The sequence below is a fragment of the Cupressus sempervirens genome, chromosome 1, assembly GCF_028749045.1.
Source record: "Cupressus sempervirens isolate cs-2001-9-10 chromosome 1, ASM2874904v1, whole genome shotgun sequence".
In the NCBI taxonomy this organism is placed as follows: Eukaryota; Viridiplantae; Streptophyta; class Pinopsida; order Cupressales; family Cupressaceae; genus Cupressus; species Cupressus sempervirens.
The window spans coordinates 339,850,612-339,877,977 of record NC_143118.1 but is presented as its reverse complement, the minus strand read 5'-3'; the positions used below and the strand labels follow the sequence as shown (position 1 = coordinate 339,877,977).

Below are 27,366 nucleotides of genomic sequence, written 5' to 3'. Positions count from 1 at the left end.
CTAAAAAGTAACATTTGAAGGAATATTACACTAATATAAAAAATAAATTAAAATAATTTGAAAACTAAAATTTAAATTAATTTTAAAAATCAAAAGTTAATTAAATAGATCACAACATGAGCTTACTTTAAAAAAACATGAATAAAATATTTCAAAGCTGTTACCTAAAATATTGGGTAAATAGCAAACTAAAACGTTTTAGTTTTTAGTTTGTTGTTTAAACGTTGCTGGAAGGTAGTAATGAAAAGTGTGTTTACCAAAATAAAACACGTCGCTAGCAGCGATCTACCGGTAAGTTCGAATGATTTTGTTTCTTGTGCGTCATATTAAAAATCGCAATTTAAAATAGCTTGAAATCCGTTGTCCAAAATTAAAAAATAGCCACCCAGCGGAGTGAGCTACCCAACAATTCTGGGGATCCCTGGTTTTCAAATCCGAACCCAGAAATCCGATTTTCTCAAAATGCGCAAATCTCAGCTCATTGTTCACACAGAGCGCAAATGGCTTCTCCCATTCTTCGCGAGCTCGCTCATATCAATCCTGCTACTTGCGGCGGTCCTCATTCGATCCGGAGCTTCCACTCGCTCCAGCGAGCCGCCCAAGTTCGTCTTGGAATCCAGATCGATGGACGGAATGCCAGCGGCCCCCAGACTTGCATACCTGATAACGGGATCAAAGGGCGATGGCGAGAGGATCAAAAGGCTTCTGCACGCGATTTACCATCCGAGGAATCAGTATTTGCTGCATTTGGACAGAGAGGCTCCCAATGAACAGAGGCTGAATCTAGGATTCTACGTGCAATCTGTTCCTCTGTTTTCTGCGGCGGGGAATGTGAATGTGATAGGCAAGGCGGATTTCGTAAGCTACATGGGACCTACTGCTATTGCTTCCACCCTCCATGGTGCTGCTATTTTCCTCAGATATGCTCAGGATTGGGACTGGTTTATCAATCTTAGCGCCCTCGACTATCCTTTGATTACACAGGACGGTAAATGTCTTTGTTTTTAAAAGTGTTTTCTGAAGTCTTTCTGCTATTTGGTTTGAATGTTTTAGTGCCCCTGTTTTGTTTAATACAGTGGAACTGGAAGATGGTCGGGTTGGATTCTTGATGTTTTCTGTTTGTTTTGGAGTCCTTCGATAACGTTGTTTTGGATTTTCTTTCTTTTCTTGCTTCAATAGTTTTGTCCAGCCTAGTTACAGATTTAGAAACAATTTATCTATATATACATATTTTCTTTTGCTTAAATTTTTATAGCAAATGTAGAAAATTATCCATTTCTCGCCCTTTTAATAGGTAACATTGAGTAAAATCTAGACGAAGCTCAGTGTTGTAGATTATGCCAGACAACACGCGATCACAGAAAAACCCTCAGACAGTTGGGGAGAAAACACGGAAAAATGTTCGATAAATGCCTTCTTGTGCTTTGCAATGTTTTTAATTGATTTTGTTTTTTCTTTACATTTCTGCATTGCTGATCGGAAAATTGTGATCGGGTAAAGAAGCCAGACTACCATATCTGTTCTCAGAAGCGCGTCATTCTCGCCATAAGCTTCTGCGCGATAAAAGTGGTTACCTGACAAAAAGAAAAATGAAATCAATCATGTTTAGAAACACGGTCATGAGACCCGTGGTTTAATTTGAGAAGTGGCGCGGGCAATCTATAAAGCAACGAGCTCTCACCCGGTCTCGAGTTTAAGTAATCGGTTTATCCTTGGCAGGTGGCTTGGGGTGGTTATATTTCCGTCGCCATGCTGGCTGATCCAGATTGCAGGGCGCTGATTCCTGGGCATCTTTAATAAGGATGAAGAAAAATGGTCTATGAATGCATATTATGAAACCACAGAAATGCTAAATGTCATACTGATGTTTCATAATACTCGGGGAAATTTGTAAATTTTTACTCATAACTTGATGCAGCCTACACCAGGTATAGAGCTTTTTAATATCTCCTCTGAATTGTGACTTGAGTATTGTTTACCTTTTCCTTTACCGATACTTTGATATCATTAATTTGGAAAGGTCCAACAGAAAAACTTGCCCACTTGCTCATTGGTTAGTTTAGCCTTACTAACTTTGTCAACGAAAAAATGAAGAATGACATCTTCCAGGCGCTCTCTAAAGCTGCAAACGTGTCAAACACAAGTTATGATATGTCACTGGTTCAGGGTTCGTGGGGGATTATTGCCCCTTTTTAAGGAAAGATCGTGTCCTTGCCGATTATAGAAGGGTAAATGATGTGTTCACGGGCAAATTGTGTTTTGAGTTGGCTGATATATCAGAGCAAAGGATTTCCCCTGAGGTCCATCAGCTGCTTCGAACCTATGGTAGCATATATATTCAATTCCTTAGGTTCACCTACATTAGAGTAGGAGGTTTTGATTATGAACCCACAAGACTACCTAGGTACTCTGCAGATTGTTTTGTGCTGGCAGAAGTATGTAGACAGTTGGCTTTTGTAGTAAACAGATATCTTTCGGAGGAAAAATGGGAAATTGTTTTCCCTGTTAAATTGGGCAAGCTTTAGTGCGAATCAGTGAAAAATGCAATCAACATTCGCTTTGATTTGTGTACTTTTGAATTTAAGTTTTATGAGGGAAGAGAAGGCTTTGATAATAAAGGGTTTGCAAGGTCATTCAAGGTTATCCCTATCTCAAATTGTATTTTTCCAATTAAAGATGAATATACATGGGCTGCAAGAGGATGGTTCAGAAGTGTTAATTTTATAGGATCTCTGATAGAAATAATAACAGATTTATATCAGACTTTACTTATTTGAGTTACTTGAATGCAACAGGTAGGCACCTTCAGAATGCTTCTGATATGCTGTGACTGGAATGCTGAATGCTGACAGGAATGTATTTGATAAGTAGGAGATAATTTCCACAGTAAGTCAAATTGTGATATTGCTATCAGGATTTAACTGTGTGATTTTTTGAGTCGAACTCATTGACCCATGTTTCATGAGTAGTTATTCAACATGAATCCATCTCTCATGAGAATAAATAGAACACTTAGCACTCATTGGATCTATGTGATGCTCATAGGGGTGAAGCACCGGGACTTCCCGGGAGGTCATCCATCCCAGTACTACTCCAGCCTGTGCGCACTTAACTACAGAGTTTCCTCTATGGTTAAATGCAAAACCTTCACTAAGTGTTGTGCCTTATGAACCATTCATTAGAAAACCCCTTAAGCTCACCAAGTGTTTCAGCCTATTATTTTGTAATCTGCAATGTTTCTTTATTAATCCTGTGACTGCAAGTATGTTATGTCTTTCATATTGCCTTGTCCACCGATGAGAGTAACTATATATACAAGTGTGAAGAGTTATGTCCCCATAGGGGCATGACCATAAACTAATGTTTGTTAACCATAACCATACAACGATTTAATCATACCCGATAACATGTTTGATAATGATCTTAACGTTTATCAAAGGCAATACAAATAAGACCTGATCCCTGATCAGATGTGATAGATAAATCTGAAAGTAATCCAATGTGTATTGGTGGCAGTCGTAATATCAAGAATGATAGAACCCGATGTGAATCGGTAACAGCAGTAACATATATATGCCTGATCTGAATCACATCTGTCTAAATTATACGTATACATATCTGTACATATATACGTATGCATATTATCATATATATATATATATATATATATATATATATATATATATATATATATATATATATATATATAAAAGCATAACATATTCAAATGCTCAGTATTACTCGACTGAAGCTAAACTTTCAACAAGAAGTTGTTGAACCAGAGTATTTGAATTAGAAGCGACTTTGCCTGCTGTAGATTGGATAAAGGATGAAGAGGCTAATATCATCAAGAGAATTAAGCCTATTGTTGAGTGCACAAGTGCCCGGCTGAAACAAAAGAGAAAAGAAAAGGCACCCAACATGCAGTCAAAAGAATCTAGGAAAAGTTCACAGTCTTCCCCTCTAACTAATAAAGTTCTCTCGGTTGATCATGTAGGTGTAAAAGAAGGTTCAACGGACCAACAACCAGCCTATTGTTCACAGAACCTCATCCCATGCTAAGATTTGAAAGCCAACGGGAATGGCAACCCAGGACTCCACCGTAATGGACTTAGACTAAGACAAAGAGCAAGATGCCGCTTCCATGAACAATGAACTCAAGGTTCAAGGGGCTATGGATACAGTTTCACGGGTGATTGACACTCTGATCACCTCGGTTAAAGATACATCAATGAAAGAAACCTCAGAAGCAGTACCAAATTGGTTATCTAACTCCATAACCAAAAAGCACAGTTTGGTACCAACATCTATTCCTATCAAGGATGTTGTGAGTAAATACTCTGTCAAAACTCCCAGGACTAAGAAAACGAAGAATGCTGCCAGGATCATTGCTGACTTGAAAAATGGGGAGGTGACTGCTGAAATTGCCCATTACAAACTAAAAAGAGACTATTAATTTTAAGTGTTGGTGACTTTGTAATAACTAGAGTGGATTTAGGGGTACTCAACAGAGAGACCAAAGAGCATTGTTTAGAACAATGCACTCAAAACATGCTGGTTCAATCACAGAAAGATGGAAAAGAGAAGGAGCTTAAACAAATTGTCAATACCCTTGCAAAATATATATATTTGTTCAGTGGATTTGGAGCATTAGCCCAGGTGCTGGCACCACAAACCTTTGATCCCAATTCCCTTGATAGCAAAAAGTTGCTGAGCCAATTGTAAAGAGGAAAAACGATCACTGCCACGATGGATAATTGGATTGATGAAATAAGTGAAGATGGGGTGAAGTTTATTCAGGAATCCAGTGTGGTTTTCAACGATGCAAAGGATTTGCTTGGAGAAGTTAAAACCCAAATACCACTTTAGGAGGCGGAGAAGGCTAAGTGGAAAGCAATAGTCACTCAGATTTCTGAAGTAGAAGAGTATGGAACTGCTAAGTTTTTAATGGAGAATCCCCTGAAGATAGTAGATGTGGGGATGCTTTATGTCCTGAAGAAAAATGTGGGGTGGAAATGCTCCATATACGGGTCTGTGATTGGTCAAGCTCCAAACATTGATAGTGAAATCAAAGGTATGTATGATATTTTGATTGAAGATATGTAAATTGTCAACCTAGCCAGTCTGCCACATTATGAAAAGGGAAATTTGGATTAGGAATATTTGAAAGGAAAAGGGTAATAGGATCATTTGAAAGGAATATTTGTGAGAAGACAAATCTCTTCACCAACACGTGTAGTTTTAGTATAACTTGGTGAAGCAGAGCTCAATAATTAAGGAATTTGTGAACGATTGTTGTTGTTACTACTCTTGGGAATAGAATAACATTTCTAAACCCTACTCCCTTTCATTTCTGCAAATTCTGTGAAAATCCTCCAAAAAAGTACTTCATTTCAAAAACTTTTGATAGCCCCTATATCCAGTATGATTTGAAATGAATTTGAGTGAAAATGTGTAAGGCCCCTTGTCATCATCAGCAAATCACATCAACCATCGAGCTTATCCACATCAAGACCTGACATAAAAGGAACCTTGGAGTCATCGTATGATCTTCTCGCAATCTTAACACACATGAGACTTTGTTCAAGAGAGGATAAGATACCTTGGAACTTTGTTCTACTGTTTGGTGGGTCATGAAACACACATCAACAGGTATCTGAAATTTCTTAAACATAGACACAATTTATACATAAATAGTATGCAAATAGCACTAAGTAAACTATGGTGTGAAATCTACTACTTCTGTTTTACTATTTAAATAATGAAAGTTTAGTTTCAAAAAAACTTCTTAAAGGAATTTCTTAGTGAATGACCAAGATTACCTATTGATTTCATTTTTTAAATATACTTCCGTTTGATATGGTGTGCATAAACTCGCTATATTTATATTGGCTACATATAATAAGGGTTTACATAGTAGTCAATTAAGTTGTGGATTTTTTAAGCATCAAGATGTTCAAACACTCTTTTTAAGGGTCAGCCATTCAGTGACTATATTGTGGTAAAAAATCTTGATATTTATTCTATTATGGTCACTATGATACATATTTGTTGTTTTAGTTTAAAAATTCATAATTGAATACTTCATTCAGTTTTGTTTTGTTCACAGATTTGCTTCATGTCCTCTCCTATCTGCCAAGGGATCTGAACTTTATTCAGCATACAAGTGATATAGGACAGAAAGAGTATGTAAAATATACTAATTAAACTCGAATGCGAAACCTATTAGTTTGGTTTATCTTTCTGAACTATGAATAGTTATTTAGCTACAAATATGCTTTGAGGAATCAGATCAGTTTTGCTTTTTGGTCCTTGACTGGAGGTTATTTATTTTGCAGGTATCATACTGTTAAACCTATTGTTATTGACACTGGACTCTACTCATCTGCAAAAAGTGAGGTATTCTATGCTACACAGAGGCGAATGATGCCGAATGCTTTTAAGCATTTTACAGGTTTATTTTTCTCTCACACAAATTCTTTGATGTACTCTTGTGCAAATCAAGGATTAATTAGTCATCTATAGGACTAATGTTTACTGCTTGTTTTTCTAATTGAAGGACCCGGAAATCTTTAATGCAGTGTTTACATGAATATATTTGTAGGAATGAATTTTCTGAATGGTGTGCTGTTAAATAGTATAATAATCACTTAGGAATATCTGCATCATTATCAATGCTTGGCAACAATTTTATTTTCTGTCTAAGTCAACCAAAGTGGTAGATCCAGTATTTTCATTAATTCCATCAGCAAACTGCTTCTTGGGATAAATGAAAAATAAAGAAGGATAAATTCTAAACCTTATTTTGTCTTTGCTTGCTTTACTTCTAATAGAAGTAATCAGAAAAAAATGGATAAAGAAAATGATATTAGAGAACATCAAACATAATATTTGTGAATCTACTTCTACTGTTCAGACAGAGACTCTCTATGGCAGAATGTCTGCAGGACCAGAAAACATGAGGCCAAGTAGGGTGATTTAAAACAGATTTCACATCAGCAGGGAGAAACAAATTTTATACGTAAGAATTTAGTACTTACATAGCATAACAACATTAACTTCTATAGTTTATGATCCAAGTTACCGGTCCCTGCATATAGTCCTGGATCCTGATTCCAGTACTGTTCTGTCTGGATTCTGGCTGGGCATCGGAATATCCTGTTGTTTCTGCAGAGAAATCCGTAGGCACCCAAGGCTGTGGGTTCCCTAAAACGGGTCCCATGTGCTATTTTAAAAAAAATTCTAAAAGGCATAAAAACCCCTAAATTTCAACCATAAAACATGCATTTGGAGTACATACTCCATCCACTTGGTTATGCAAAATCGTTTGGCTGCCAAAAAAGCAGAGGATTTGGTCTTGATACACTCCAACCCATAGATCAACCTATTGTGATAAAACGAGTCAGGCAATAAATTACTCCAAGATATGACCACCTATATACTGCAACTTATCGCTTGTATATTGCCAATATATTGGCGATATTTCATTAACTATTGCAGTTTGCCTCAAAATATCGGCCGTGCTAGTATTTTGGCCTGTGAGGGCAAAGAGCTTTTGGAGGGCAGCAACCATCATTTGCAGCCATCTACACTGATTTGTTGTGGATTTGGAGCAGATTTGAAGAGTTTTTTCAAGCAAATTTGGATTCACAAGTAAGTTTTCAATATTCTTTCTCTTTTGTTTGAAGACCATTTTGTCTTGTATTAAATGCATCCAAACACAAACTCTCTTGTTAATTTCAGGATTGCTGCAAATGTATTTGCACTGCCTGTTTGGTATGTGTTTTTCAAAGGCAGCAATCTTTCTCTTATATAGATTGTGAATGAGACATGTCCCATGGGACATGTCTATCATTATTACGTAATAAATATAATGACAATTTTAATTATAGTTTTATATATATATATATATATAATTTTCATGAATTATAATTATATTAATTTATCTTCAATAGTTTAGTCTCATAGGTTTATCTGACTTAAGCTACCAAACAACAATTCTCCTCCTTAGCTAGAGAGGATAAACACAATATTACCTCAACGCAAAAATCAAGAATGACAAGTTTTAACGACATCTTTGATCAGAAGATATACACCATTTTAGTTATCATTTCATGATATCAAGAGTAATGGCCTTAGAATATCAAGTCACATGACATTCTCCAAGTACTCAAAAAAATGTCCATAGATAAGGTATCCTCAATAATACTTATCATAGAAACATGCATGATCTGTTTAAGGAACTTAATCCACCATGCAAGTTATCATCTATCATGATCTTCTTGGACATCATAAGATGTCCATCACAACCAAAGGCCATGGTCCATTTAAGGAACTTATTCCACCATGCAAGTTATCATCTATCATGATCTGTTTAGACATCATAAGATGTCCATCACAATAGAAGGGCATGGTCTGTTTAAGGAATTAATCCACCGTGCAAGTTGTAATTTGTCATGATATGCTTTGACATCATGAGATGTCTATCATAATAGAAGACTAAGTTATCAAAAGATTGTAACCTTTAAATAATTTCTATAGATACAAGTGACAATCATTTGGGAAGTCATCACTTCTTCAAGATGTACACAGGGGGTAGGCCCATCAACACATAGATTTTGAAACTCCCTTTGAATATCAATCTTTTGAGCACCTCATCCAATGTTGCCTCAGATGAGGTGTCAGACTCCTCTGAATTTGATACCAATCTTCCTTTTCCTGCAATAACATCCTTGGAGAGAAAGGAAAAGATCAAGGCAAATAGCTCTTATAGTACATATAGAAATATAAATAATGAGTAGATAAATCTAATACTCAAAAATAATAAATACTTATTTGTACATCAACATCCTTGATTATCCTCGTCATTGATGTGTTCATCTTTGACTTTATTTAAATTACCGATGCCATTGTTAGATGCATTATTAGCAGTATGGTATTCCTATTCTCCTTCTCGTATCACGAAACTATTTCTCCTCCTTGTGCTTGGGTATGAACTTATTTATTCATTTAAATATCCTTTATTCCCAAGTCAAATATTTGTCTATGTATTATATTTATTTTTTCTTTCCTTCTTATTGTGAACGATATCATCTAGGGATTATTTGTTCCCTTTTTCTGATGGTTACCCTTTCTTACCATTTCTCTCATCAATCCACACATGATGGTTCGCCTTGATTTATTCGATGTGGATGATGGCTTTCCACATCGCTCCACTTTCATTGCTTTCCTCATTATATTCTCTCTGATCTCTGTACTTTTATCTGTCTTATCCGATGAGAGACTCCCCTTCTTTTATTTTATTTTTACTGTTCCCCACTATAGGTCAATACCTTTGACTTGTTACACATTCGAAGGGAAAGACATGGCGAATGCACATACAAACGTTTATTATTATTAGTATCATTTGGGAATGTACTTATGTCCACAACTTTCAAAGTGCATGTAATGTTGAGTAACAAAGGATTGTGATCATTACAAAAATGATGAATGGTGATATTGATAGATATTGGAAGGCCTTGTTTCGACAATGGTTCTTCATCGATCAAATTCTCTGCAATGTGTATTTGAACCCGTTTTGCCACTCGCATGTACCATATGTAATCTCAAATGAATCTCCATATTCTTCATATGATCACAATCTTCAACTTTGGCTATTTGTTTAGAGATTTTTTTGCCTCCCCTCTCTCCTCTTCATCTATTTTTGATCCTTTACTCCAAGTCTTCCACCAAGATAACTCATAGTTTTGAAAATTCTTATAACTGTTCTATAAGATCTATTACATTTGTTGCACTTGTAGGAATGAAATACATCTCACACATTCCACCATCATTCATTGCCACCTGTGACTACTGTACATCTGCTAAAAACATGTTGACCTTATAACTAATATGCTTGGGAATCGCCTACTCTGATACCATGTTAATTTTAGGATTGCTGCAAACGTATTTGCACTGCTTGTTCAGTATGTGTTTTTCAAAGGCAACAAACTTTCACTTATATATATATATATATATATTGTGAATGAGACATGGAGAGACATGTCCCTTCATGGGACATGTCTTCATATTCATTATTACGTATAAATATAACAACAATTTTAATTATAGTTATATATATAATTTTCATGAATTATTATTATATTATTTTCTCTTCGATACTTTAGTCTCATAGGTTTATTTGATTGAAGCTACCAAACATAAACATCTCTCATACCATTTCCAATCAACCTCAACTCCTTTTAGAAGGTTATGGATCTAATACCAATTTTTGCATTTTTTTCACATTTTTTCCAAAAACTACATCTTTTTCTTAAACAATTCATAACCTAGCACTTTTCTTTTGTTTTTTTTCCTTTTTCTTTCAAGTTTCAGCTATTTTAAAACTTATCTAAAGTTTTAAACTAAGTTTGTTTCTAAATTTCTTTATTGAATTTCTAAATTTGTGCCCTCATTTTGTATGTGAGACATGTGTAGGTTGATTCTTCATCAGAATGGCGAATGCAAATACCTCTATGGCTGGGTCTATCATTGCCTCTATAGATGATTGTCCATTAGGATATACAAGAACACGCCCTAAAGTGGCTAGAGACAAGACATGGGAATATGTTTTTGAATGACTCAAATTAAATAGTGTGATATGCATAAAATGTGAAAAAGTTATTAGTGGAGGCATATCTTGTTTGAAATACCACCTTGGAGGGATCACAAAGCGTGACACAAGGGATTGTGATAACACCACGACTGAAATAAAGAGAGATGGATGCCTTGCTATGTGCCCAAGAAGAGAAAAAGTTGCAAGGGAAAGGGCAAAATTGGCCATGAGGGCAGCCATTTCTGAATCACAAGGTATCTCAAGACTCACTATCTCCTTTATAAAAATCATTTATTAATTTACTATCACCATCATTTGTTTAGAATCTACATTTTGCTAAAATAATAATCATTGAGTTATTTCATAATGAAATAATGTGGGTTGTGACTAGGTATCCCAAAAAACCTTGAGGAAGACAATGAAGCACTTGAGGGCATAGTGGGTGCACAATGTGGCCCATGGATCCACAAATATACCATTCCTATGGTTTTAGTAGACCACTGCCACACATATCTTCTATAAATGACTTTTTTGTGCATAGAAATACTTGTAGAGCACAACCATCACTATAGGGTATTGTGTGGAACAATGATGTGCATTGGCAAGTTGACATTACATGTGCCGATTTTTGGTTTTTTAACAACATCCCATTCAATGTTTCAGCTAGTCCCTATTGGCTGAATTTTATGACATGAATTACTGTGGTCGAAAAATGCTACAAAGTGCCTACTCCTAAAGACTTTAGTGAGAGGTTAATTCACTTGTTTTATTTTATAAATGTTTTATAGTTTTATATTTTACTTAATCAAAGTTGTGTACTTGATGTTAATTTCGCACTTATGGGTTGCTCAAGATGCTGTTTGTAGGGCCAAAGATGTGGTTGATTATCAAAGATTACAATGGAAACAATTTGGCTGCACCATACTTTCAGATGGATGGACGGATGCAAGAAACTGAACCGCCATCAGTTTTTTGATTTTTTGCAAGGATCAAGTGGTCTTATTGAAATCCTTGGATGCCTCGAACAAGATAAAGACATCTGAAACCTTGGCTCTAATGTTAGAGAAAGTTGTGATGGAGGTGGGAGTTGATAATATGGTGTAAATAATAACCAACAATGTAACAACATATATGGCAGCGATTAGGATTCTCCAAGATAAGTATAGCACACTTTATTGGTTTCCTTGTGCAGCTCATGTCATTGACCTTGTTTTTAGATGACATAGGAAAATTGGATTGGGTGAGACCAGTTGTAGAGGATGCAAGAAAGATAACTATTGAAAAATGATAGCATCTGTTAGATTTATGAATGATAATCAAATATTGATTATCATCCACATACCAGATCAAAAATATCATGTGATTCCAAGTATAATGGCAATCTGCATTTGCAGATTATTATTTGATTTGTAGATTATTATCATTTCATGCTCCTTATATAATATTCGAGCAATGATCATTAATGATTATATTTGGATAAAATGATCAATTGCCGTAGAGATTACAATCAGATTGAATCTGATTATATTATCTATACAAATTGTTGATTTTGTTATTAACATAATCAAATTGGTTAAGTGCAAAAGTAATGCAAACCCAGTTAGTGTTCAGGTGCCAAGTAGATAATAAAAGGGCACTAATGAAAGGGCATGTCATGAGTGGACATGCCTACACTTTGTGGAGACATGTCCACTCATTGGACATGCTTCTTTAATTCATTTATATGGCAGATCTGATTGACCAAGAGGAACACCAAAATCAATTAGTCAAAGCCTCTTGGAGATCGAGCATCAATATTGGATTCAGATTTGTGAATTCAAGAACTAGTAATTCTTAATATTGTTTGCACACCATTCACATACCCATATTTGATAAGTATACAATTATCCATATTTTGATTACAACCTGCAAGAAGAAAATAGCAGACATTAAGCATATAATTCAAGAGTCAAGAAATTAAAAAAGACATATACAGTTCAAGTCTGCAATAAATCCATTCATATTTAACAATAGCCAAATACATTTACAATCACCCTTGGGTTCTCAGCTCGATGAGAGAATTCACCCATGGGAAGGAGTTGTTTAGACCTGCTACCACAAGGTTTGCAGTGATTTTCTTAACATTGGAAAGAGTTATTAGTTCTTAGAATCCTTTGAAGCAATTGTATTAGAGTCCAGAATGGCTAAACTCAAGCTATTTAAAGAAGCTTGATGGTTAGAGTGTTGCATACATCTGTTGGCATTAAGTTATTATTGCCATTAGTGACAACACTTATCTGTATCAGTATAGCTACCGAGCTCATCACTTAGTCTACAATGTATACCGACCATTCAGTGGTTACCTTGTACATTCATCACTTAAGCAGTTTACACCGAGCCTTGCAGTTCACACCGAGCATTCAAGTGTTAACCGAGTTGAGTATAGCTACCGAGTGAATGTGCAATCCAGCAGTGTCTACTGAGTTTACAGTGTTCACCTAGCTTCGCAGTGTCTACCGAGTGATGGAAGCACAGTGTCTACTGAGTGATGGAAGCACAATGCCTACCGAGTGATGCAAGTGCAGTGTTTACCGAGTAATGAAAGTATAATGTTTACCGAGTGAAAGCAAGGTAAACGAAGGATTCAGTTTTTACCGAGTGAAACTATATCCATCGAGTCTCCAATGGTTACTGAGTTCAGAACTACGTCAGGTGATTAGTATGGACTGAGCCTTCACTTCTACCGAGTGCATGACGATGCCAAGTAATGCAGTGGACGCCAAGTATCAGAAGGTCACCGAGTCAGTTCAGTGAACTCGAGTTATTTACTGTTTGGCCGACTCAGTAATATTTTGTTCACTTGTGTTTTAGCCGACCTTGCAATTGTAATTATTGGAATGGTATATATGTAATGTATTATATCATTTGCAAGATGAATGTGATGAGAATCAGAGTAAAGAGAGAGACATGTAATGTTTTGAGAACTGCAAATGTGAATCAGCAGAAGAGCAGAATATTCAGCAAGGTCTACAAGGAGCAGTGATGATTCATCAGTCACAAGAGGTGATATATACTTCAAGGATCTAATCAGCAAATCAAGTTTGTAAGTAGATCCACTGTTTCATCCTAATAGGTGAATCAGTTTTGTAAATCCTTTAACAGGGTAGACTTAACAGTCTTTGTATAAATCTCCTAACAGAGTGCATACTTCAGTGTATGTTTGTAAATCCTCTAACAAGGTGGACCTAGTAGTCCTTTATGCTCCTAACAGGGTAAATCACCAGAAGTGGTCAATGTAAGCCTTAACAGGCCAACTTCATACTGCAGTAACGAAGTTTTGTGGGTATCATCCCCACCCCAGTTTTACTTTCTATTTGGAAGGTTTTTGGGTCACCAAATCACTGTGTACATGTGTTATGGATGTTTGATTTCTCATATATGCAGTAGATTAGATGAATGAATGGTGAATAGTTAAAATGCTGAATTGTTCAATGTTTTGAATTTACTGATTCACCCCTCCCCTCTCAGTAACCTATCATATCTTGAATATTTCCAACAAAATCATCTTTGACAAACACTTTCGATGGTGCTACAGAAATTGTGAAGGCAACTTGGATGCTTCAAAAGTTGAATATTTAATTTTGTTGTAAATTATTCATTATTAATTTACTCTAGCCTCTGATCAATGGTAATCTCTGTCTACTTTTCAATTGTAGGTGATGGAGTCCTTGGTAAAAGTTCTCCGCTTGGTAGATGGGGAGAAAACTGTAATGGGGTATCTTTATGAGGCCATGGATAAGGCCAAAGAGTTTGTAAAAAAAATACTACAGGGGGGACAACCTCAAATTTGATCCCACGTGGAAAATATTGATAGGAGGTGGAACAATCAGCTCCACTAATCCATCCATGTGGCGGGTTACTTCCTTAACCCTTCTTTTTGCTTCTCTCCATCGTATGCGGATCCCAACAGAGAGGTCATGGCGAGCTTCTTTGATTGCATGCAGAGGATGGTACTTGATGTTGATTTGGAGACCTCGTTGTGGTTGAGATGGAAATGTATCAGAATGCAATGGGAAAGCTATTCTCCTTAAACTTGGCAAGAAGATGAAGGAACACTCAAACCTCAAATGCAATATTTGGACTTTTGGCGTCTTTTGCATGCAAGATAAGTAGATAAAAACGAAGTTTCTAAGATATGTTCACCTTGTTTTCTAACCCTTTATTATTTATCTTGCATATGTTTGGTGGCAAAAGTAGGGTGGAAATGTTCCAAATTTGCAAAAATATGCCCTATGCATCTTATGCCAGCCATGTAGCTCATCCAGTTGTAAGTGTAACTGAAACTTATTCGAGACCATTCACACGAAAAAGAGCAACCAATTAGCATAGAGGTGCCTTAGTGACCTTGTTTATGTGCATTATAACCTTAAGTTGCGTAAAAGTAAGGTAGACTTAGTAGTAGTTGGTCCTCTTGATTTGGATGACTAGACCCCTACCATGGTTGGACATTACAGGAACAACCTCCATTGTTCACAAACAATGCAATTTGTGATTTGGAGAGGAAGGCTATGGAGGAGGGTGGATTCGTAGTGGGATTGGATGACATTGATGTGGACATTGAGGAGGATGAGGGGATTGAGAGTGAGGAGGATACAAATGATGAGGAGACATTGCCAATGTTAGCACCATCTACATCTAGGATGGAGGTCTATCCACAACCACAACCACAACCACAACAATCTTCTAGGGCTAGACTCCCTTCGACTTGAGTAGTTTTTATTAGAGTTGTGAAGGGGAAGAGGAAGATGTAGCCTATTTTTATATTGTACTTGACACTTGTATTTGTTTATAGTTTTACAAAGACAATTTGCAATTTTTAGTTTTCTTTAGAGTTCAAACTATTAGACCATAGGTACTTGCCATAAATATTCCACTCGCGAATGTGATTTTGTATCTTATTTGCATTTGTATATACCTAGTTTAGCTTTTTTGGTTTGTTTACACATTTAGTGTCTCATTAGATGCATCTCCCTATTGAATTTTGCCAAAAAAAAGCATTTCTAATTAAATTTAAGCAAATTTTTAAGTTCTTGATATTTTCCCGATAAGTTCCTTACTTATCTCTGATATTTTCTTTTGCACTCGGTGATAAGTTGCCAATAACGATAAGTTGAACTATTATCCAAGCTTTTCCCATTGTCGCATACAAAAGCGAACTTGCATGAGGGTGCGAGAAGGAATTGGGATCTAGTCCTCGGGTGTGCTGATTTAGATGCCATAGTTGCACAACTTGCCCAAGTCTCAGTAGATGAACAAGAGGTAGCTGTTTCACATGACATGAACATAGCAAGTGCCACAACTTTTGGTTCAAATGAAGTTTGAGTGGAACCAAATGTTGACCTTGATTCTTATGATCATAATAGAGATGAATTTGGATATTAACTAGCATTTGCATCAAAAGAAGATGCAATATTTAGGCCGATAGTAATATATAGGAGGTATAAATGAAGTAGTAATAACTATGTTCCCCCGAGTTTTTGTGACGGGGATGACAGGGAACAGCGGGACCATTTTGAGACGACAATTTTTTTTGGCGATTTTTTTTTTGGGGGGGGGGGGGTGGGGTAATGACAAATAGGGACAACAAAAGTGACATTTTTGTTTATTTTCTTAATTTTTTGTGTGTTAAAAAATTGGGGACGGATGCAAGTCCCCAATGAAATCCCCGGGACAGGGACGTCCCTGAAACGTTGGCTTTTTTTGGGGGAAGCGTCCCTAAGGAACATAGAGTAATAATGACAAAAGTTACAAATGGTTGAATTCTGTAAGCATTTTTTTTAACATATGCCTCTTCTTCTCCTTCGCATTCAATCTTAATTCCCCAAATCTTCATAAAAACTATTTACAATCAAAACATTTCTACAACTACACAATTTTAGGCATCTCATTAAGTGTATTCCCTTCTTTATATTCTTATTTTGTATGTTTCTCATAATTATAACTATAATATTTAAATATTAGTTTCCTTTTTTTCATAACTTTAATTCTAGATTATATTTGTCTTATAGTTTAAATGAATGTATGAATATGTAATAAGTAAATTCTTTAACTTCAAAAAATTACATACACAATTAGTTAAAAAATATTAAATTTTATTTTTCATTTGGGTGGTCTGTTATTCTGTTGCAGTGTAAACAATTATACTGCTATCAAAATTAAAACAGCTTCTTGTATGATACTAATATAAAAAATATAATACAATAAAATTACTATTTTTATAACTAAGTTAGTAAAAGATAATATAATAATTAGCTAATAGTTTAATTCATATCTGAATATCCTAATGATAATAAAAATAAAATAGAAAATTCTCTATTTGTATCCATGTCTTTTGGAGACAACTTGTGTAGCTTCAGGAAGTATAACATACTAATGGAATTTTTCTCAAGACCATGTAAGCCATTGTAAATTAATTAACGTAATAAAGGGAAAAGTTCTGAAAATGCAAAGACACGAGAAAAATCCTTGAAAACATTCAAAGTCCTAATTAAAATTCTAAAAGTATTTCCTAAAGCCTTAGTTCATGACACCCTGCCCTTAAATGTCTATTATACAAAAAAGAGGCTATATATTGATTTAAAGATATACATTGAAATCACATGGAGGAACAGAGAGGCAGGGTAAAAATTTAATTGCTTAAAATAAGTGTATGGCGGAGGCTACTGGAAAAACAAACGGTCCTCCAAGCACAGAACTGGCACCTGCGATCAGTGGAGTAATGGCAATTTGGTGGAGAAACCAACGGAGGTTAGCAGCTGACTTCAATCCTGATTTCCTTGTACCATGCTGAAAGGATGGAAAAATTGGCTGCAAATATGATTAGAAAATTTCTTGTGAGTGAGACATTACATTTTCTGGACAAAATTTGCTGTATAATAGCCTATCGGCTAATAATGAAATATGCGTTGTAATTTAAATTTTCACTGTGTAATGACATTTTGAGACTTGCAAAATATGAATATGATATATGAGGTGTTCTATATATAATTTTATTTGCAATTTTCAATTTATGAGTATCACGCTTCTAACTTATTATTATATGTTTGATGTTTTGCACCAATGATGAATGAACGTTGAAAATGTTATATGTGTAAATCTATGAACACACACATTTGAAAATATTTATATCTATACTTGCATTACCAGAGCCTGCCCTTTTTCTTTTGCCGAATTCAGTACGCCGAATCTGTATCAGAACTAGAATGCTAACTTAGTTTATGAATTATAAACTGCCGAACTGGATTGATGTTGTATTTAGAGGGAAAATATAGGTAGTACTTGCAACCTATAATTAGCAATGGAAAACAAACAGAACTGCTAGACTCAAAATTTTCATCCTTGAAACTACAATCTAGGGCAAACCAGCCAGAAGATGCAAGCTCAGCTACCTTAGTTTCCTTATGGTCACATCACCTAAATTCTGTTTTCTCGAGGTGATGTCCCTTCTTGGGATCCTCTGGGTTTCTGCTCTAGAATAGCAATTCTGACTTAGGTCAAGGGATGCAATTCATATCATTTATAATAATGTCAACTATACAAGATAATCCTGGTTTAAGTTCTACAACAGTATGGACTAATGGAGATTGATAGTGAAAATCATCAGGAGTTCATGATAACCTCTAGATTCAGTAATGCGATCTCATGGTAATCTCTAGATTCGTTAAATGTTTAGTAAAAAATATTAGAAAATCATGGTAACAAGTAAACATTGTTTAAATCAAAATACACCGAAAACATTTATAATTATTCCAAGGCATATTCCTATAGCAGTCATATTAGAAATTCATTGGAACTGTTCGCAAATCGCAATCTCATGGATGGTGTTGATGCGAGTTCTATGACCTCTTCAACATGTAGAATCAAATACTTAGTAATCCAAATGAAACACCAAATCTCCAACTGTCTCTTGAATGGAAGCTCATATGCTAGACAATGTATATGGATTGTGTGATCAAATGAGGCAGCCTCAAGGTTCCTTGTAGTTGGAGCTTTTTATCTAATTGTAATGATGTGATATGCTAGTATCACAAAGGGACTTACACTGTTCATTTAATGAGCATCAACTACTTCAGATACTTCTGATCAAATAAACTGTAAAAGGGATAAAGAGTTTAGAAAGCTTTTCTACTTTTAGAATGCAATTACAGATGTCACTGTGCATGCTGTCCTTGGTAGTGCTTTTGTTTCTTTTACTCCATCAATTGGCTCTTAATCCCCAATTGATGGGACTGAAACTCAATTCACTTACACTACTTGACTCAATCTAGCCATCAACCTCAACCAAGCTAGTGTGATCTCCTAAGGTAAAATTAAGATGTTCAAATTGTTACCATCACATTAATACATCAGTGAATGCATATCAACGTTCAAACAATAATTAAAGTAAAGCTCATTAAACTTCTAGTTGACCATGCAAGGCAAACTTACGATTAACAAGAAGCTAGTGGTATGGCCTAATTGAGTTTCACAAAGATGGATCCACAATATCTTCCATTTATGTACTTCTCAACTCAAGCATCCCAATTCGACTCCAACTCAAGCATGCTTAACCATGGAGTTTTCTCCAACATTGAGCTCCTCTTAGCATGCTATCCCATTTGCAAAACTGTCAGCAAGTTGGGTAGCAAGAACATTTGCCTAAGGTTTTGCAAATGGGTTAGTAAGCTAAGTTTGATTCACATTGTAGGAACACTTGAGTTGGAGTCTTACTGTGATGTGTGACCTCTTGTGAAGGCCTAATGCTTCACCCCTGTGAGCATCACTGACATGTAATTACTGCTAAGTGTTCTGTTCGTTGTCATGAGAGATGGGTCCTTGTTAGCCACTCAATGAGCTTCACCCAAAACCTACATAGTTGAATCTTGATAGCAATATCACAAACTCACATATTCTCTAAATTATAGTTTGAAAATTTTGAATCAGCATGTATTCGGTAGCCCTAACTAGGACTCTTATGTGGTACTTGGAAAAGAAAATACAGAAAAGCGGTGGTTTTAAGTTTGTTATTGGGCCTACCTACAGTTTTGAGTCCTTCGTAAAAACTTGCAAGTCCTTGACTTGGATTCGCTAGGGACTCTCCTTGCGAATCTGCCGTGAAAGTTCTCAACTATTTTACACATGGATGCATCCCCACCCCTCTAACCCCCGCCCCAGTTCCTGGAGGTGTTTCAGATGAGATGTCTTATACCCATCCTTAGAGCAATTGGGAATATCTCAGACGTCTCTTGACCATGTTGGGGACGGCTAGGTGCTGCATAAAGAAAGCAGTTTTTCATAAGGTTATAATGGTTAATAACAATTTAAAAAGACTGTAAAATATATCATGACAGCATTAGAAAAAGTAGTATAACAGGACAGCATTATAACAACAGCACCCACTATTAGGATGGCATTATTACAGCAATTATATTGATCATGACAATAGTGACAGTAATTTCCATTTTATAAGAGCAAATAAATTAATCACAACAGTGACATAAATATATCTGATTCAAATTCATCCTTGATGATATAACAGTTAACTCTACTGGCAATAATTTGGATTTTTTGTTCATTGTTTGAAGTTGCAAACTTAGAGTTCTTGATATGGTACTACAGGTGTATTTGCCATAGCCTGGTATAGTATGGTACACATATTCCAACTTCATTTTAACAATTTCATGTTATATTGCTGTTCATTGACTCAGAAATTTGACTCTCTCACATATGCACATGCATATTGCTATTGCACAAAAGATTGACCTGTCCATGCCCGATACAACCACTGGACCTATAGAAGACACAAGAGGCTGTTAAACCAGGTTGCAAATCCAGTGAAGGATACTGGCCCACTACCAACAATCTTTTTCCCATTGTTACTCGCCTTGGCCTACAAGACTTCGTACTTGTAACCAAGCTTCGATACCAGTTGATAACTGCTAGGTTGCCATGGCACCAAAAGATCAACCTGTCAATGTTTGATACAACCACTAGACTTATAGAAGATACAAGAGTTTGTTAAACCATGCTGCAAATCCCGCAAGGGGCACCAACCCATTGCCAACAACATACACATACACATACACATACACATACACATACCCACTATCCCTAGAAAGGGCCATCTGATTGCCATCCCTGAGACTGCTGTACCCCATCCCTGTCCCAAAAATGCCGTGGAACTTAGGTCTCAAAACATTATTATATAGCTGGTGCAATAAATAGACCAAATGAATTTACACACCAAATTCTTACATATATAGTGTTGCTCCCCCAAATGGCCATCGGATCACTATCCCTGAGACTGCTCTCCCCCATCCCTGTCCCAAAATGCCATCAAACTTAGGCCTCAATACATTATTCATTAACTTCATCAATATAGCTGGCGCAATAAATCAACAAAATGAATTTACACACCAAGTTCTTACAAACTTTGTTCTGTTCAGAAAGCCATCTTCCATGTATCCTCCATATAAATGTGATGATACCCAGATTTGAGATCCAACTAAAGAAAATACTTTTGGACGTTTAAATTAGTTCAACAATTCATCTGTGGGAGTGAACCCCTATTTTTGATGGTGATATTGATCAAGACTCTATAATCTATGCCCATTCCCCAAGAGTTGTCCATCCTCTATACCATGACAATAGGTGATATATGTGAAGTATTAGTGTGCATGTCCTCTTTTTGTAAGAACTCCTGCTGTTGTTTTTACACTTACATTGCCGCCAACAAGTGATTCCCTGGATAAACCTAAGTTATGGAGATTTGGGAAGCAATTGAATCTCACACTCTACCCGTTTATGGTGACAAAGGTTGAGGAGCTTGGAAGTATTAGTGCATATGTCCTCTTTTTGTAAGAACTGGTGCTGTTTTTTTACACGAACATTGCTGCCAACAAGTGATTCCCTGGATAAACCTAAGTTATGGAGATTTGGAAAGCAATTGAATCTCATGCTCTACCCCTGTTTATGTTGACAAACATTGAGGAGCATGGAACATGTCTTGAAAAGAATCTTGTAGCTCTGCAAACTCTTAACACGCCAATAGTACTATAGTACAGTCAATTGTAGAGATTTCTAGACCATCATTTTGCTGATCTTTCAAAATATGAAAACAAGGCTATATGTTTTCCTGTATAAATCTAATCGCTTGGTTGTACCTTACCATGGCAAAAGTTTGGGCTTGGTCTGATGTGCTTTGATGATATACTTGATCCTATCCTTGATCCATTGGTATTTGTTAGCTCTCCTTAAGGCCGAGAAGTATTGGCTGTGATACATATTGCCTTATAATGGCTTTTTCTGCAATGGAGGTTGTAACTTGAGGCTCCAGTTCATGGTGAAACCTGATGTGGAAGGAAGAGTGAAACCTGAAACGAAGGGACATAAATTTACAGTAAAAAGTCAGAGAAAGGGAGCCAGAGTAAGAGATTGAGTACTCGTTCTTAATTCTACACTTTTAAAAGGATCTAGCTGGCTCTACTTTAGTAGAAATATATTGAGCTTGCTTCTCATACATTCAGATTTAGTAATCAATTGGCTGTTTTGCAGCTGCTAGTGATAAATATACCCACTTATTATTTTATTGGTCTTCTGATTTATTATGCAGCTTTGGGTGTGGGAATGATACATTGTATGGTTTTTGTTTGGCCTGAATATGCAGAAACAAAAGTTGGTATTGCATGCAATGTATATGTGGAACCATATATCCTTTTTCAAATAAAAAATGTTCCAAAATGAGTATACAATATTGTTCAAGATAAATGTTCTGAAATGCTTTTGGTCTCTCACCACCTCAAATCCGGGGATAAAGCTCTATACAAGCAACTAAGCATGTAATAGAAGCCTAAATCACTCTTGAATATAGTAATTATTGAACTTTTAACTACTGATTGGCATATTTAGATAAAGTCTAATTCTTATGCATTGTAAGGTTTAAATTTTAAGAAATAGCAAAATAATGAATAGAGGTGTATCAGTCAATAGAGTATACCTAACTTCCTGTGATGATGGGATAACTTTTTGTATGGTTCTTTTTTCAAATTGCATTTGCTTTAATCTTTGTCAAAATTATTGTTTCTTTTATAGGTTCAGCATTTGCGTTATTAAGTCACAACTTCATTGAATATTGTATTCTGGGATGGGACAACTTACCACGGACAGTACTGTTGTATAGTGCAAACATTCTTCAACCTCAAGAGTCATACTTTCAGACAGTTATTTGTAATGCACCAGAATTCAAAAATACAACAGTTAATAGTGACCTGCAGTATCTGACATGGAATACTTCTTCCAAACCAGAGCCATATTACCTTAATGTAGGGGATTACAAGAAGATGGTACAAAGTGGTGCAGCTTTTGCAAGACCATTTCATGAGAATGATCCAGTTCTTGACAAGATTGATAGAGTAGTTTTGCATCGCAGGCATGGTTTGGTTGCTCCTGGAGGCTGGTGTGTTGGCAAGTCTAGTGGGAATAAAGATCCTTGTTCGGTATGGGGTAACATTAGTATTCTCAAGCCAGGAACAGGTGCTAAACGATTTAAAGAATTGGTACTTAGACTTGTTGCCAATGAGACGTTTCGTTCTAACCAATGCAAATTTGTTTAAGAAGGGTGCCTGAAAACATCTCACAAATGCAGTTCTCATGCAAGTGCCACTTCATTTCTGTGTAGCCCACCTTTTGATAACGTGATTGCCAGTTGAATGGAGGATTATTTTTATTGCAGAGTAGCTGAAGATATTGAGAATTTAAGCAACCTACATTTCTCTGTTACAGTGGCTCACTATTAAAATATTTTAAAATTTTTCCTCTGGATGACTTGGCGAAATCATTTATGGTAGACTGAAGAATACAGAGTTACTGCCAGGTCTCACTGCTGTCAATTTTGAGTTGGTATTGGCTATGTTAATTTTAGCTTTCCACTGTTGTTTTGGAAAAATCTAACTGCAGTGGTGTAATTGTATGTCTTTTTTAATTCATCAAATGTGCCAAGATTATATATTTCTGCACAAATCCAGCGAGAAATTTCTTCAACTTGATCTCAGAACTGGACCAAGATGAAAAAAAAGTTGAAGTAAAATGAGTGATTGTTTCGGTCACATGTTCTTGTTGTGACTCTATGAGAAGCTCCGACTAATCAAATCCTATCTGCATGTAACCAAGCAAATTGGTGAAGTTGAGCCTTTAGAAGTATGTATCAATTTGCAGCTTCAGTGACAATGCTCTTTGTCACGCAATTTCGTTGAATTTCCTGTCATTATGACTGTTTATACAGTGGATAATGCCACACAGTGAGATTCCAGATTGATTGTTTATCCATTCAATTATACCATTGAATACAACATTTGGGTTTGACTTACACACAGATTCTAGAGCCTGTGAACACAGTACATGGCAACAGATCGGATCAGCCTGATATGTAGACCATCATGTTGTGGCATCCTCTTATCACATTGTCTTTCAGAAGAGATGTTAGCAACCTTTTGTTGAAGGCATCCTTTGAAATGATTTTTGTAGGGAGGCGGCTTCTATATTTTTGTACCAACTGGTGGGACTGTTCCAGCCATAATTAATCATTGAAAAAACAAAAAGGAATTTGTAATTTCAACATCTTTTTAGTGCGTTCACTCGAGCATTGAGAACTTCCTATTTTATGATGAACCAATATTTGCTGCTAAATTTATACATCAAACTCACAGCATCTGTTATTTGTAACTTGAATTTGCCTCCATAATGCGTATTTGAATACATTTTGTCATGCGCACAATTCAAGGGAAATATACGCCCACATGCCATTGCAACTTATTTTTTTAATTTACCACATTGAAAGCAGATATATAATGGTTGCATTTTAAGCAGCTCATATCAGAGTTGAAAAACTATGAAGTGACTATAATGATTTTGCGCTTATCTTGTGAAGTATGTGCATAAAGATGTCAAACACCGACTAAATTATATCAAACAGTGTTCTAAACAAGTGAATTACATCATACTAATGGCTCTAAAAACATCGTGTAAATGTGCATCTATGAATGAGTAATTGCAATTTAACGAACTTCAGTAGTACATTGAAAATAGAAGGAAATTATTTTGCCATGAACTAAGCACACATTTCAACAAGAAGATGTTTGGTTGTGCTTTTGGCTTAATTGGGTGGAGAAGTGTATTGTTAGAGAATATCCGACCAAATGCACGAGGCACCGATTGTTAAATTTCTTCAGAATGAAATAAAAAAACACTTTAATATTAATACTTCGACAAAGGATAAACTTGAGATTCTCAGTCCATGTTCCACTGTGCCCCCAATTGTTAGATTCTCGCATGAGAGAAAAATACACGTCAACATATTACAAACTTAGATTCGCAGTCCATGATATTGATTGAGACACCAATTGACAGATTCCCACAAAAGGGAAATAACACCACTTTTATACACAGGATAAACATGAGATTCGCAAAGTCAAATGGTTCGGGGGAAAAAACTCAGTTGCTTGCAATAATCATTTCCACTATTATAATTATTTTTAATTTAAAAATGTCATATTTTTGATATTTCATTTGAGAACTTGCATTGTACACTTTGTTGGTAAACAGATTGTTCTTTCCAATGTAACTCTTACATGCCCGAACCTGTAAGAAACAATTTGATACCAACAGTTGAATAATCTATCATGAGATTGATAGATTTCCTCTGAATTGAAAGGTACAGCTCCTTTATCAATGATATTCAATGAATTTGTTTGTTTCTAAACTAATTGGGTACGTTCTTAACCCGAGAACGGAAGAGGAAAACCAAGCCAGCCTTAGACAGAACTAACTCAGGCAGATTTTAACTCCTAAATCTAGCCAATGCCAAGAATCCACAACTCCTATGACTTCTTGATATCGGTAATGCAATATAGATGAAAATTATTTGAATGCAATGAATAAATGAAGATTTAATATTCAGATTTATGCAATAGGAATACGTGCAAATACTCTGATCTACAACACATTCATTATTTGACGCAAGATGCAAGATAATGTCCAAAACTGAACACAACAATACTTTGATTGAATATATTAGAAAATAATACTCAAATTCTCTGATTTGAAGCAAAACTCTTCTTTGTTTTGAATACAACAAATACAATGCTCTGATTTTTATTTGCTTGCAACTCTAGCCAAATCTATTACAGAAATCAATGCATGAAATGAAATGCATAAAATAAACTACTGTCTTCCCTCTACTTTAGGAATACCTACTCTTGCAGAAAAGAAGCCCCTCTCAATGGAAAAGGTTTTAAAATAAATACATTTTCCAGCAACTGTTTGGTTTCTTCTAGTGACTTTTTAGTTTTGTAACTGATCTTGTCTCTTCGACTTCTCATATTTTTCCTTTTGAAAATTGATATGCTTATTAACTTTTAAAGTTAATAATGATAGATATTAACATATTTAAATTATATGTTAACAATTGACATTTAAATATGTTAAATCAATATCAAAATCTTTCCTTCATTGAGTGGATAGCAAAATAAATAATTCTGCCAGTTAAAAATGAGCCATTTTTCGTGGGGCATATCTTTTTATTCCACCATTGGATTGAGCTCATTTTTGGATATGTTCTTCCAAACCTAGTTATCTTCATCCTGACTGGAGTGATCGGAAAAATAATCAATGAGTAAAAAGATATGAATTTCTGAATTCTGCTCTATATCACTGCTACAAAATCAGAATCAATAAAATAAAATTTCCAGCCATTGTTCTTTCAATGCTCTATAATCCATGTCTTCAATCTGCAACAATGTTATCTTCAATGCTTACAATGTTAATTCTTTGCTAAAATTTGGGAGAGATTCTTTGGAATTCTTATAGCGGAAATCTGACTTTTGTTTTCTCCCTTGGTAGAAAATTGAACTTTGACTGCGAAAGTCGTAGTGGAAAATGAATTTTCCATTTCCATGTAGTGGGCACAATTTTAATGTAGATTGACTCACAAATTTTTTTTTTTGAGTAATCTTGATGCTAGATCCCATATACCTTCATCTTGGATTGAGATTTGCCTTTTCTCTCCTCATGTGGAAAATTGGACTTTGCCTGCGAAAGTCGTAGTGGAAAATGAATTTTTCGCTATGCATTTTTCTTTTTGTTGGAAAATGAAATATTTGCTTCTCCAATGGAAAATTAGAAAATGACTACGAAAAGCGAAGTAGAAAATGAGTTTTCCATTGCACATTTTTCCTTTGGTGGAAAATGAAACATTTGCTTCTCCAATGAAAAATCTGAAAATGACTGCGGAAGTCGCAGTGGAAAATGAGTTTTCCACTAGACTTCATTTTTCCTTTGGTGGAAAATCACAAGTTGACTTCTCCATTGCAGAAAATTAGAAAAGTGCTTCTTCATAGTAGAAAAATAGAAAAGTGCTACGAAAGTCGCAGTAGAAAATGAGTTTTCCACTACACTTCATTTTTTTTTTGGTGAAAAATCCCAAGTTGACTTCTCCATTGCGAAAAATTAGAAAAGTGCTTCTCCATGGTGGAAAATTATAAAAGGGCTACGAAAGTCGCAGTAGAAAATGAGTTTTCCACTACACTTCATTTTTCCTTTGGTGGAAAATCCCAAGTTGACTTCTCCATTGTGGAAAATTAGAAAAGTGCTTCTCCATGGTGGAAAAATGAACTTTGGCTTCTATTTGCTTCCACATTTGTATATTTGGACTCAGAAATAATTCAATCCTTCATAGAAACTTTGTTAAGCATACTGGGAAC

The 27,366-nt window shown here is 35.6% G+C and overlaps 1 protein-coding gene across 1 annotated transcript; it reads left to right on the top strand.

Annotated features, from left to right (window-relative positions):
• Nucleotides 1–285: 285 nt before the first annotated feature.
• Nucleotides 286–24,243, top strand: LOC149577596 (beta-glucuronosyltransferase GlcAT14B-like). The gene is made up of 4 exons (XM_089824604.1): nt 286–988; nt 6,110–6,185; nt 6,339–6,454; nt 22,703–24,243. Exons 1-4 carry the CDS (start codon nt 463–465, stop codon nt 23,221–23,223), a joined length of 1,239 nt encoding a protein of 412 aa, XP_089680730.1. The 5' UTR covers nt 286–462; the 3' UTR covers nt 23,224–24,243.
• The last annotated feature ends 3,123 nt before the right edge of the window (nt 24,244–27,366 follow it).

Bases quoted from the DNA above. Each gene is read 5' to 3' on its own strand.
- LOC149577596 (XM_089824604.1), top strand. From the start codon at position 463: ATGCGCAAATCTCAGCTCATTGTTCACACAGAGCGCAAATGGCTTCTC. The intron at 6,186-6,338 runs GTATGTAAAATA...TTTATTTTGCAG, and splicing joins AGTGATATAGGACAGAAAGA to GTATCATACTGTTAAACCTA. The intron at 6,455-22,702 runs GTTTATTTTTCT...TTTCTTTTATAG, and splicing joins TGCTTTTAAGCATTTTACAG to GTTCAGCATTTGCGTTATTA.